This window comes from Cricetulus griseus, chromosome 2 (genome assembly GCF_003668045.3).
Source record: "Cricetulus griseus strain 17A/GY chromosome 2, alternate assembly CriGri-PICRH-1.0, whole genome shotgun sequence".
Taxonomy (NCBI): domain Eukaryota; kingdom Metazoa; phylum Chordata; class Mammalia; order Rodentia; family Cricetidae; genus Cricetulus; species Cricetulus griseus.
This window is the reverse complement of record NC_048595.1, coordinates 453,065,335-453,079,789: the sequence shown is the minus strand read 5'-3', so window position 1 is coordinate 453,079,789 and position 14,455 is coordinate 453,065,335. Positions and strand designations below refer to the sequence as shown.

General features: G+C 41.3%; 1 protein-coding gene across 9 annotated transcripts in view; it reads right to left on the bottom strand.

Annotated features, from left to right (window-relative positions):
- Fer (FER tyrosine kinase) overlaps positions 1–14,455 on the bottom strand; it is a 261,687-nt gene that overhangs the window by 204,729 nt on the left and 42,503 nt on the right. For all 9 annotated transcript variants that reach the window (XR_004768769.1, XM_027397739.2, XM_035441167.1 and 6 more), the window contains exon 4: positions 11,877–11,976. Coding sequence is in view for 8 of the 9 variants with exons in the window: in XM_027397739.2 (XP_027253540.1) it covers positions 11,877–11,976 (100 nt within the window). In the remaining variant the exon portion in view is untranslated. The remainder of the gene's footprint in view (positions 1–11,876; positions 11,977–14,455) is intronic.

Sequence of the window (14,455 nt, the reverse complement as noted above, 5' to 3'; positions counted from 1 at the left end):
TCTCAGTAATTCCTTGTTGTTCTCACCTGTTAGAGAACCTCTTTAGTCCCAGTGAAAAAAGCAAAGGATGGGTGATATTTTTGCAGAGACTTAGACACCGTCCCCTCCAACTACTCCCAGGAATAACAAAAACCAAGTGAGAAGGCAACTCCCTTGCCTTTCCCACACCCCCTCTAACTGTGAGGCACAGAGACAGACAACGAAAAAGACGTGAGGGCCAAAGGACAGGCAGAAACACTGGACATGCTGCCTTCTAGACACAACACGGCACTCCACACAGGAACGCACAGCAGCTATGGTTTCCTGCACAATTAAAACTCCAGTGTGGAGCCAGGTGTTGGTGGCCCACACCTTTAATCCCAGCACTCGGGAGGCAGAGGCAGGCAGATCTCTGTGAGTTCGAGACCGGCCTGGTCTACAGAGCGAGTGCCAGGATAGGCTCTAAAGCTACACAGATAAACCCTGTCTCGAAAAAAAAAAAAAAAAAAAAAAAAAAAAAAAAAAAAAAAAAAAAAAAAAAAAAAAAAAAAACTCCAGTGTGGATGGGGAGGCAGTCCTGAAGCCCCACCCAGGACCTGTGGTAGCTGGCAGCTACTGCACAAAGGAGATGCTCTTTCTTGAAGGTGTGACTGCTAATACCCTGCCATGCTCCAATGGTTAATCCTACACCTATGTGTATAAGGGCATCTGTGTGCATGGGTATCTCTCTGTACTCAGTAGGTTATGTTCTCAAAGAAAACGAAAAACAGAAAAGACATAAAAGTAGGGTGGAAACATGCTGGGGGACCCAGAGGGAGCTGAATGTGCTGGGAGTGGGTGTGATTCACGATGCTTCATATACAAGTATTAATTAGTCAGAGTACACACTAACTAGACATCTACTAAAAATGTAACAATGAAACGGAAATCACCCTTCCTGTGGACCAGCACGTCTCTATGGAATCCCCCAAATCCCAGAACCACCACGGCACTCTCCTAGGATGAACAGTTATTTTACAGAGGAAGCCCTGCCCCACCAATAGCGAGTTCTGACACACAAGAATTTTAATAACTGTAGAAATTATCTTACAAAATGTTACCCCTGGTACTGTATTTCTCTGAGTTGAAGGTGGGGAGAGCAGAAAAGAGCAACTCAATTCCGACAAAAATTAAACTACAAAAAAAAAAACATGGGATTTTTATAGTATTTGACTACAATAGGATAAGACATTTTATGTCATGAATTAGGACAATAATCATACAGGTTAGAAACAATATAACTTAATGTGAAAGAACTCTTATTATTGTCTGGTAGCCTTTGGAATAATCTTATTACTTATCAATTAACTCATTCCAATATTAATTAGGAATGATTTTTAACATCCCAATGAATAAATTCTTCCACAGAATAATGTATAATTTCTCCGAGAATAGCATATATACAGCATCTCTAGCCATGGATACTAGCATGAACATCCTTCTTGCAGAGATACTGCTCACTGCAGGTCCTCAGGTCCATCACTTGAGGCACACCTTCAGGCAGCCCTGGGAGCTCCGCTAAGAATGACTACTTGTTCCTCCCACCACAGGAGCAAAGTCCTGTAGGAAGCTGACATCCAAAACCACAGCATACACCTGCTCAGTCTTGACTAGAAGCTAAGTGGCCCTGCCACCAGGTGAGGGTGAAGTGTGCGGCTGTCACACAGGCTGCCAGGACAGCCCTTGCTGTGACCACTTCAATGCTCATGCTGGTCTTCTCTCTTGTTTCAATTCACTGTTTTTAAAAGCTAGTTGGTTACTTGAAATTAAACAACTTAATTCTGACAACACGATTCATAAGACCATGTACAGGTGTCTAGAAATAGTTTAAGTCAAAAGAATCCCTTCCACAGTGTACATATTCATAAGAAAACAAAACAGTTACCTACCAAGAGTATGTGATTACTGTGGTATAATCTCACACTCTTTATTTGTACTTTAAAAGTACTCACTGATGAGACAACCCAACTAATTCCACACTTAATGCCCCGCCTTAAACTATTGTGTGTGGGTATTTTCTTTTTACTTTAATTCTAGAATTCCTCACTCACTCTTAATTTTTTTCTAACTTCAGAAGTCATCTCTTCACACATACATTTTCACTGAGACATTTAAACCACCCATCTGCTTCCAACTTTCACAGATTTTTAAACTCCACACTACCCATCTGCCTTTCTATCTGGTGGAGAATGACTCGATAAACATACAACGCTCAACTCACTAAGGTGTTAATAATGCAAGACAATAGCAAACAATCTCACAGATGCTTCCTTTTTTCTGAATCAGGTGTATTATATGATCAGCAAGCTAAATGGGAGCATTATAGTCAAAATCTAATTACCAACTGCCTATTGACAGTCATTAATAAAACTCAAAAAATAAACTGTCTTTGAAAACATCCAATAAATAATCCATTACACTACCATATGGATTATTCAATAACTCCTTGAGGTCTAAAACTAAAGTTACAGTTTCAAAGAGTTTTGGGGAGATAGTGCACTCTCCATACATCAACCTTTGGTTGTAAAGCATGCTTGTCAAATACACTACTGTCACTCTATCTACTGTGCCCTCCCCCTTGTAGGGACAGAGTTTTGAAGACCTGCTACATGGCCATAACTTGAAAAAAACTGTCACTTTTATAGATTTGCTTTACAAATAAATATCTACAGTCACATCTAGTGACTAGGTAAGTAAACTCCAAAACATGAATAATATATATAAAACAAAAGATGGGCGCAAAAAAAGGGTAAGGAGATGTATGTGGCATGGAAGCAAAATGATGGACAGCAGTAAGAGAGAGACGGAGGAGACGGAGGACAGTAAGAGAGAGACGGAGGAGACGGAGGACAGTAAGAGAGAGACGGAGGAGACGGAGGACAGTAAGAGAGAGACGGAGGAGACGGAGGACAGAAAGAGAGAGACGGAGGAGACGGAGGACAGTAAGAGAGAGACGGAGGAGACGGAGGACAGAAAGAGAGAGACGGAGGAGATGGAGGACAGTAAGAGAGAGACGGAGGAGACGGAGGACAGTAAGAGAGAGACGGAGGAGACGGAGGACAGTAAGAGAGAGAAGGAGGAGACAGAGGACAGTAAGAGAGAGACGGAAGACAGTAAGAGAGAGACGGAGGAGACGGAGGACAGTAAGAGAGAGACAGAGGAGACGGAGGACAGTAAGAGAGAGACGGAGGAGACGGAGGACAGTAAGAGAGAGACGGAGGAGACAGAGGACAGTAAGAGAGAGACGGAGGAGACGGAAGACAGTAAGAGAGAGACAGAGGAGACAGAGGACAGTAGGAGAGAGACGGAGGAGACGGAAGACAGTAAGAGAGAGACAGAGGAGACAGAGGACAGTAAGAGAGAGATGGAGAAGACAGAGGACAGTAAGAGAGAGATGGAGAAGACGGAAGACAGTAAGAGAGAGACAGAGGAGACAGAGGACAGTAATAGAGAGACGGAGAAGACAGAGGACAGTAAGAGGGAGACAGAGGGGAGCATGAAGGGACAGTAAAACAAAGAACAGTAATAAATACATGTAAAATGTCACAATGAAGCTCAATATTTTGAATGCCAACTAAAAATGAAGTAAAGACTGATGGGGCAAGTCCTTCTGTGTTTATCTTATTGATTAATGAATAAAGCACTGTTTGGCCAATGAGGCAGAAAGATAGATGGGACTAGGAGTCAAGGAGGACTCTGGGAAATGTAATAAAAAGAAGTCTTGTGATACAGGCAGGAAATGACATAGTAGGCAGATTCATATTTAAGCAAGGTCAAGCAGGAAGTTGTCCCTTTCCCCTTCTCTCTTCCTCCTGGTCTCTGTCTTTCACTTAACAAAATTGCTGTTTAAAAAGGAACACCACCTAACACAGTTCTAGCTCTGTCTCTCTGGTTCAGAATAACTCGATCACTGATATTCTTTCTAATATACTTCAACATTTATCACACATCAGAAAATTTGAAGCATACACGGTGAACAAGTTGTTGTGCACAGTCCTCTGTTGCTGTATGTGTTTCCTTAACTGATGAGAGGCACTGAAGCGACACATGGAGTTATTCTCTCTGTGTCAATTAACAGGGAGGAAAACATCCAATTTTTCCTCCTCCGCATAATGAAATTCACAGAGAGATTGAATTATAATTCTTTCACCACTACTTGTTGATAAATCTGTTTAATGTTTTGTAATAACGGAGTGTGTATACAACATGTCATGCCATAAACAGTATTATGAAGCTAGAAAAACTCAATTATGGAAGGCTGACATTTACAGAAGGCAAGCTAGACTACTCATTAAGCTCATCTACAAAGTCAAGCTTTGGCACAATAAGCTTCCGAAGTGATCACCATTCCTTGAATAGCATGGTACAAAGTCCCTGATAATGAGTAACAAGTGACAACTTTCCAAAACACATCAACTACTCGATACTTCATCTGCTTTGGTTTGAATAATGATCTGCATTTTATCATCTTATGCTGAAAATGGCTGTGCTGCCCTCCAACCGCAGATGCCAATGCTCAGCAATGGTTTAAAGAGAGATGCAACCTCTCCCTTATCTGAGTGCTAAGACGGATCTTGAATGACCCTACGGGATCCATGTGCTACAGCCTCGGTCCCCAGTGTGTCCTGGCTGAGACAGTAGCACCTGCCCGGGAGAACCCCGTTTTGGGTCTTTCTCTCCTTCTGAGCTCATGATGTGAGAGGTTTGTTGTAACATGAGCCACCCAAACTGATAGGGACACCTGGTGCTGGGCGGGGCCCAACAGGACCATGAGCTCAACAACCTTTATGGGGACAGGTGGTGCTGGGCAGGGCCCGACAGGGCCACGAGCTCAACAACCTTTATGGGGACACCTGGTGCTGGGCAGGGCCCAACAGGACCACGAACTCAACAACCTTTATGGGGACAGGTGGTGCTGGGCAGGGCCCAACAGGACCACGAACTCAACAACCTTTATGGGGACACCTGGTGCTGGGCAGGGCCCAACAGGGCCATGAGCTCAACAACCTTTATGGGGACGCCTGGTGCTGGGCAGGGCCCGACAGGGCCACGAGCTCAACAACCTTTATGGGGACACCTGGTGCTGGGCAGGGCCCGACAGGGCCACGAGCTCAACAACCTTTATGGGGACACCTGGTGCTGGGCAGGGCCCAACAGGACCACGAACTCAACAACCTTTTTTCTTTGTAGTTATTATAATTAACACGAGAATTAAGGTGGCCTATGTTTTTCTCCCCTCAGTAAAGTTATGATTTTATTTCCCTTTGTAATCACTAAGTACCTAGTAGAGAAAACCTTGCCATGTTAATATGGTATCACGTGTTTCTACATCTATCAGTGGTCTTGGTTAAATCTATTATTAATCTTCTTCATATTACTGTGTGACATGCTGTCTACTCTTCCTGTGCTCAAGGCTGTAATGTGCTTTATGGAGAAAACACTCATACTGGATAAACTTTGTTTAATGACAAATTATAATACTATTGGTTGTAATAATGAAAAATATACACTAAACAAGGTGTCATGCAAACACACACACACACACACACACACACACACACACACACACACACATATATATATATATATATATATATATATATATGAAAAATGTGATCTTGCTTTATGAATTAAACCTTTTCCTCCCCTGAGAGCAACAATCATTCACTGGTTCAATGTTCTCAGTGACTTTGAAGAATACAGCCACCATCAATATCAAGAATGAATTGTCAGGGCCAAAGAGACTGTCCAGCAGTTAGGAGCATGTGCTCCTCTCCAGAGAGCCTGAATTCAGTTTCCAGCACCCACTTGGTGGTTCATGACCACCTGGAACTCTAGTTCCAGAGGAGCTGATGCCCTTCTGATCTCACAGGTCTCCTGTATGTGTGCACACATGAAATTAATGTTCATTTTTTCAATTAAAAAATCGATTGTCCAGATTTGACCATTCTTTGCACTCCTCCTTCCATCCAGGATGATAGCCCCTGACTGGATTACTGCAGTAGCCTGAGAGTAAGTAGAATCCTTATTTCTGTGCCCCTCAGAATGGCCCCCATAAGTCTATCAGAACTATCTTATTAATAAGCTGGTTGGCATCACTCCTCTGCTCAAAGTCCTCCAACAGCACTGGCTTCTGACTCAGGAAAAGCCAGAGTGTTTAGCTGTAAAGACCTGAAAGCCCACACCACCTCTCATGACACCTGCTCTTCTCTCCTCATGGGGATGTGTAGGCTTCCCTCCACCTCTAGTACTCTCTGTCTAGAACAACAGGTGATCAGCTCCCTTACATCCTTTACCTGCCATTCCTCTCCCAAACACTAACCTAACAATCCCCTCAACACCGTATCTACCTGTTTCTTCTTTCTCCACCATACTAATCATCATTTAATTTTTAAAGATTTTTATTACCTTCATTTAACATGTATGAGTGTTTCCCTGTATGTGTGTGTATGCACTGTGTGCATGTCTGGTGTCCACAGAGGCCAGAGGAGGGTGCCAGATCTCCTGAAACTGGAGTTAGCAGACAGTTGTGAGCAATTATGTGGACGCTGGAAACAGAACCTGGCACCGCTATAGGAGCAGCAAGTGCTCTTCATTGCTGAGTCATTTCTCCAGCCCTTTTAACATTTCCATGACCTGCTAATTACCTGTCTTCTGCTTGAAAACTAAAGTCTCATGGAGACAGGTGCTTTACATTCTACAATCTCCCTGCTTCAAAATTCAGTACCTAACAAACAGGAAAGCAGTAAATAGTTCTATTGTGTACATGTATGCACACACAAATTTATATGTATGGCGTATGTAAGTGTGCACGTGTTCCCATGTGTACTTGTGTATGCACATGCGTGTAAGTTCCCACGTGTGTGTGTGTGGAGGCCAAAGGAAAATAAATTATCTGTTGTTCTCCTTTATTATTCCCTATCTCCTTCCTTTGTATCAGGGTTTCTCCTTAAATCTGGCGCTCACTGCCCTTAGAAAGCCTGCTGACCAGCAAGCCTCAGCAGGCTCCGCCTCTGCCCCACCAGTGCTGGGTTATAAGTCAGTAGGCGCACTGAGGTTTTTCTGAAGATGCTGAGATCCGAACCTAGGTTCTTGAGTTCTTGTGTACTGAGCCATATCTCTAGTCCAAAGAGGTTGTTCTTAATACCTGACTTTAGAAATTCTTCTTAAAAATTAAATGTAAGCCTACATGGTATTGTGGAATATTAGTTTAAGATGTGTTAAAGTTGTTTATGTTGTGGAACATTTGTTTAATGATGCAAAGATGTGCTGCATTCTTTTATGTTGCATTTGTTTAACTCTGCTACTTTACCTGTCTAAAGTAAAGAGCTGAATGGCCAATCGCAAGGCAGCAGAAAGGATAGGTGGAGAGAATAAACAGGAGGAGAATTCTAGGCTCAAGAGAAGAGCAAGCAGCAAGAAAAGGAGGAGAGGAGGACTCCAGGAGCCACACAGCCAGCCACAGAGTACGAAAGAACGATATACACAATAAAGAAAGGTAAAAAGTCCAGAGGCAAAAATGTAGTTAAAGAGAAAGGGGATCATTTCATTTAGAAAAGCTGGCTAGGAACAACTCGAGCTAAGGCAGGGTGTTCAGAAGTAAGACTAAGTCTCCATGTATTCTCTGGGAGCTGGAGAATGATAGGAAAATAAACTACAAATTGGATTTTCTTAACTTTATAACTAAAGGAAGATTACAATTTTCCATATGCTGTTTAGAGTATACAATTTAATATTAGTTTCTGATTTCTCTCTAATAACTCAAGTCCAAAAACTAACATTTCTAAAGAGCTTCACAAATGTAGACAAAAATGAGCCAAAGGAAGTAACTTCTCTTGTATTAGTCTGTGTGTCACTCAGACATAAATAACAACAAAAAACCCACAAGGCAGGAACAAATTACTTTTTTTCACTTTATATAACTAACACAAATAAAGTGTTTCCATTTCAGCCCTTTAAGGAGAGTATCTTAACAGCCACTGCATTTCTGCACAGCTTTAACACAATGCAGGTCAGGTTAGTAACTAGGAGCGAGCGCTTAACTCTCAAAGACCTTGTTCTGGTCACATTAAACTCCCCACAGTGACAGGCTCATGCTATGAGTTAACTGCTGATGAGTAGGATCTTCAAAGCTCCACTCCAGGCATCTAACAAAAGTGTTACTCTGGCTTTCCTCTGTGGTGAAATTCAACTTCATAGAGGGAAGGATGCCTTCGCCTCTCAGTTTTGTTCTGTGTTTAGCTCTGCCCATTGTTTATGGCCTTGGTGAAACAGGACACCATGGAGAGAGGAATGTGTTACCTCTTGATGATAGGAGCAGAAGGCCTGGGGAGAGGAGTTGGGGACAGTCCCCATGTACCCATTCCCATGTACCAACTCCAACTAGGTCCCACTGCCTTGGTGCCTGTGGCCTCCCAGTGGGCACTGAACTAGGGAACCATGGATAAATTCATGCACTGGTGAAGTCACAGTCCTCAGGATCCAGTACCTTCCCAAAGCCCACTGACTGGCAACCAAACCTGAAGACTCTGGAGGACACTTTAGATGGAGCCCACAGTATAAACTATACTTTGGTTTTTAGCAACTACCATATCCAAAATGCATTTCAGACATCAGGTGAGTCAAGACGATATAAATTTGAATTCCAGAATATTTTCTAGAAGACTCTCATTCACCACTCATACTTGACTCTAATATATAAATATTGTATCAGAATGATGGCTGTCTATTTTGAGAATTCTTTGATGAAAGCAAGTAATGGACCTTACAAAGTCTTGCTCATTTTCTTAAAGTTTAGATTTATTTAAACATATATTGAACCATCTGTCTCAAGGCTGGACTCATTCCAAACTGATTTTCATGATTAAACTTTCCTAAAGAAATAACTCAAGAATCTAATCAATTTTAATTGGCTATAAAATATCACAGAACTATTCATAATGCATGAAGAGGCAATTTAAGAAAAATCTACATCCCAATTACAGAAAACTTTCCTTTAGAATGAGATCTGAAGCTATTGCCTATACTGTTCCGGCCATAGCTAACTCTTATTCGGTCTGCATAGGCTAAGGGATGATTATATGTGTGCCAACCCTCAGAGAGAATGAATAATTAGGAAAAGGAGCTGTTTCCGTGTTTTGATAATAAAAGAGTGATGAGATCCCCCAGCCTTTCTAAGCTGGCAGTGTGATGTGATTCTGCCCTTTCCTCTTCAAGGGTGGGAGACAGGGCAGAAGGATCATGATTACACTCATACAAGAGAAGGCTTCACAAACACTAGCATGATTATTTTTGAGGCTTGGTAAATACAAAACTCTTAGAGTAATGCTAGCCACCCAGTCAATTAGGTAAGCTGCAACTGAATACATAATTAGTAAACAATTTGTTTAAATATCTTTTCTCATTCTTCAATATATCCTCAAGTAAACTATAAAACTTCCAACGAAACCATATTTACGTTCACTTTATTTAATACCATCTGTTTCAATATGGTATTACTTAAATTTTGTGAAATTAGCATTCCTGACATGTATTCCTAAAACTACTTTGTAGGGGCTGGAGAGATGGCTCAGGGGTTAAATGGCTCTTTTAAGGAACTTGGCTTGGGTTCCCAACACACACGGTGGCTCACAGCCACCTCTAACTCCAGTCACAGGGAAGTCCTGTGGACACCAGACACACAGATGGCATGGGTACCTATACACAGGCAAAACGCTCATACACATAATATAAAATACTAATTTTAATTAGTGTTTAAGTGTGAGTGCCTAAATGTAAGGGTACAGGTGAAACTGATACATATTTCCATAGCATGAACATATGGGAAAACAGTAAGTTAAGAATATTTGAGAACAAACAGAAAACTGAGCACAGATGAGAGAAGAACACGTGGGTTACTGACCATCTAAAAGTTAACTGAGTAAAGTGCTTTGTCCTGCATTCCACTAAGGAAGTTATACTGAACTCTTGATCTTCACTGGGAGAAGCAAACTAACCAGACTACAGACACTGAAATCACATGGTTCTGGTTTCAACTAGTCTCCCATCATGAACTTAAAATCTGTAAACTTGTGTCTGAGAGTTTTTCAAGGTTTAGGGGTACAGCACTTAGCCTACGTTCTATCTCCAGCACAAGAAAGAAAGGAAGGAAGGAAGGAAGGAAGGAAGGAAGGAAGGAAGGAAGGAAGGAAGGAGAAAAGTGGAAAAAAGGAGAGACAGACAGAGGATTGGAGGGACAGAGTGGTGAAGGAGGAGAGGCGGAGGGAGGGAGGGAGGGAGGGAGGGAGGGAGAGAGGCAACTGAAGGCACTGTCTTCAGATGTTCTCACTGCCTTGCTCCTAGTCTTTCACCAGGCTCAAAAACAATCACCTAGACCAAATTTCTGTAAGATAATCATTAAGAAAAAAACTATTTTAAACACCACAACATAAACTGTATGTTTAAACAAAAATTCTTGCATCATTAAAAACAGGTATCACAGAGTGGAGATGAACTCTTTTCCTCACTGGTCACCATCTAACAGTCGTGAAAGCAGAGCATAACTGAAGGAAGGGCAGCCCTTCAAGTCTTTTCGGAGTCTGGGCGGAGTCTCACACATTACATTAATTGTAATGTAATTAACAAGCTGGAGAGGCCTGGCCAAGAATAAAGCAGTCAACTCTACAAAGTTAACCATGCAGACAGACTGAAAAGGAAAGTAGAGTTGGGGGCAGGAGAGATGGCTCAGCATGCCAAAGAATGCTTTCTGAGTACCTAAAGTGTTCTTTAAAATAACAGAGGATGAATGATGATGTATATGAAACCTGAAAAAAACTCCAAATTAATAAAGACAGGCCAATCTCAAAATAGTTAAGTAGCATGGAAATACATAAAGTAAAAACAAGGCTGTGACCATGGATGTGTTTTCGCTATATAGAGCCACTGAAACTGAATAAGAAACCGAGGGGGGGGGAGGGGAGGGGAGGGGAGGGAGGAAGAGACATGAAAGGGAGGTAAAGGAAAGAAAGGAGAGAAGGAGGAAGAGGAGGGTGGAGACTCTTGTATTACTTAGTCTAATGAGAATAGGAGCAATAGCTTAATTGTTCAAATTATAGCCAAGAAGAGGAGTTGTTGACCTCATTCACTCCCACAGAACAACAGAATATATAACAAGATATCTAAAATGGCTAGTAAAAGAGAAAGGTCAGTTAAGAATGAATAAGGCAGTGTCTAGTGAAGTTTTATTTAGTAAGAAAGGAAGTTTTAATAAATGAACAGTGCGCCATTGCTACAGTTCCTGATCAGGATGATTCTCTACAGAAACCCAACACTCACCAAGCCCTATATTAAATTGTGGGAATGCACAGCACATAACTAGAATTATGAATATCTGTGTAAACAGACAGAACGTACTCCTCTTTTTCCACCTAAAACTTTATGAAAGTTTTAGGACAATATTAACATGAAAATTAAGCTATAATGACCTTGTGTTAAGCCATAAAATCATTTTTCTATTTTAATACTACAAGCAAAAAGGTTTGAAAAGACTTCTAAACATACAGCATACTATTTTTCTCATCTAATACTTAAATAAGTAATGGAATGCAGGATATATATATATATATATATATATGTATACATATACATATATTCCTTGCTTCCTTTTACAAACACTACATACCTCTGCTAATGTGAACTAATCAAAATCACGTTGAAGCTCTTGAAACATAAAAGTGAATTTGCAGTAGTTCAACAACCAGTCTATTCTGATATATTTTGAGATTTTAGAATATAAATTGCTCTAAATTGGTTACAAAGACATCTATTAGCAGACCAGAATAGAAAACATCACAGTACACACTTTTTCTAATCTTTCTTACCTTTGGCTAAGGCTTCTTTATATTTCTCTTTGGCAGAATTCATTTCTTTTATTAATTGTCGATAGCTGGATTTTAATTTCTCCAATTCTGTCTTTGTGACCTGTCAAAGAAACAATATGTAGAATTTTTTTTTTTTTTTTAAAGACAGAGTCCTGGAACTCACTCTATAGACCAAGCTGGCCTCAAACTCACAGAGATCTGCCTGCCTCTGTCTCCCGAGTGTTGGGATTAAAGACATGCACCACCACTGTCTGGCCAATGCAGAAAGTTTTTTAAGTGATTACATTTAAATTGGTCAAGAGTTTACATTCTAAAGTATTAGTTGATGTGTACTTTATGACCCATGGGTGACAACTAATCTTTACCATAAAAAATTAGACAATAAACTAAAAATAAACTCTAAGTTCCAATATCAATTTAATATACTACAAATCAAAAGACAAATCAAGAATCACACAATACTAGGAGACACAATCTCACAGCAAACTCCCTGATCCTCTGGCTCCTGGAATCTGTCCTCCCCATCTTCCACAATGAACCTTGAGTGTTCTGTGGAACAAAAGGAGCAAAGCAGGGTTCCCCGTGGCCCACATACTCAGCATCATCTGTCTGTCGACGTTTTCTTCACAGCTGCCCTTCTGACTAGGGTAAGGCAGAAACTCAAAGTAATTTCTTTAACAGAGGAAATGTAGAGAAATTAAGGAGAAGCAAAAAAGCACTCACAGGAGCAGGGTGGTCCATTTGGCAACAGTCAGCCCTGAAAAGACATTCAAGTAGTACTATATGGAACAGGTTCTATTTGGGGATAGATGTGTGTGTGTGTGTACACATATATGTATGTGTGTGGAGGTGTGTGTGTGTGTGTGTGTGTGTGTGTGAAAGGTTGCATGTATACATATGTGTATGTGGGTGGGTGTGAAAGGGTCTGTGTATACACGTGTGTGAGAGGGTGTGTGTACACATATATGTATGTGTGTATGTGTGTTTCTGTGTGTGACAGGGTTTATGTAGGCAATAACAATTAATGAACACAGAAACCAAGATTTTGAAAGAGAGGTGGGTGGCATATCTGGCGAGTTCAGAAAGAGGAAATGCTGTAATCATACCATAATCTCAATTTTTTAAAAAACTAGGAAAAAAAGAAAAAAAACATAATAATCACCTATAATCTAAAGACTAAGAAATCAGTTTCCAGTATGCAAAAAGATTATCTGCCTTTAAAATTAACTTTAATTTTTGGCAGCTATACATCCTAGAATATACAAAGAACAGTAAGAAAACAAAACAAACAATAAGTGGCCTGATATAATGAAATGAATGGACAGTTAGCAAAGGTGAGGTACAAATGGCCAATAAACACACAAAAATGTTGAGTCACCAAAGGAATGCAAACCCAAACTATGTGGAGGGCATTGCTCTCTGCACAACCACACAGCTACTACCGGTGATTTTTTTTTTTTTTTTTTTTTGCATCTCCTTAATAAATCTACCTTTCCTGTTAAAGAAATTACAGTGGGTTTCTACCTGACCTCAGGTGGAAATGGGGTCATTGAGAAAACAACAACAGCAGATGATGCTCAGGATGTGTAAGACAGAACTTCGGGAACTCCCAATATACACTGTGTGGGTGTAAAGGGGGCGGCAGCTACGGGAGCTGGTCTGGAGGGTCCTCAGCAAACAAAGAGGACGGCATGTGACAGAGCCACCCCGCTCCCGCAGACTCCACCACACAGATACTGGCACATCCATGTCTTTTTTTTTTTCGAGACAGGGTTTCTCTGTGTAGCTTTGGAGCCTCTCCTGGCACTCGCTCTGGAGACCAGGTTGGCCTCGAACTCACAGAGATCCGCCTGCCTCTGCCTCCCGAGTGCTGGGATTAAAGGCATGTGCCACCAACGCCCAGCACATCATTGTTTCTTACCAGTCCGTTAAGAACAACTACGACATAAAATCAGCCTAGGTGTCCATCAACTAATGAATGAATCATGAAAAAAACATATACATAGCCAAATTTTATTGGGCTGTAAATAAAACTGTAATTATAAAATCTGCAAGAAAATGAATAGAACTGGAAAGTACTATACTGAGATAACCCAGGCCCAGGCCATCAATGGTCCATGTAATTCCTCAAGCAGATCATAGCTTCAATGTCTTAGATTTGTTTCATTTCGAGTGTCTGAAGCGCCCAGGAAGCTCCAATGTAGATCATAAGGAGGGGAGACTTAGGGATGGGCAGAGTAGACCCATGAGATATCTGGAGCGGGAAGGAATATTGGGTTTAAACAAGGGTTAAGGGAGGCTGATCAACAAGGGTGGGGTGGAAGAACGAGTTTGAGTTCATGGTAGGGAAAGGGTGAGCCAAAAGTAAGCACGTATAAAGAAATCATATGGAAACCTACTACTTTATTAGCTAACAAAGTACTTCTCTTTAAAAGGACTTTGAACGGAAGCACTTTGCATGGGTAGATAATGGGCAGCAGCCATGGGCTCTTCAACAAAATCCCAACGCTGGCTACAGAGTACCTCCCTACCAGTGGTTGGCCATGGCCATACCGAAGACCCTCAATGCCATACGGGTG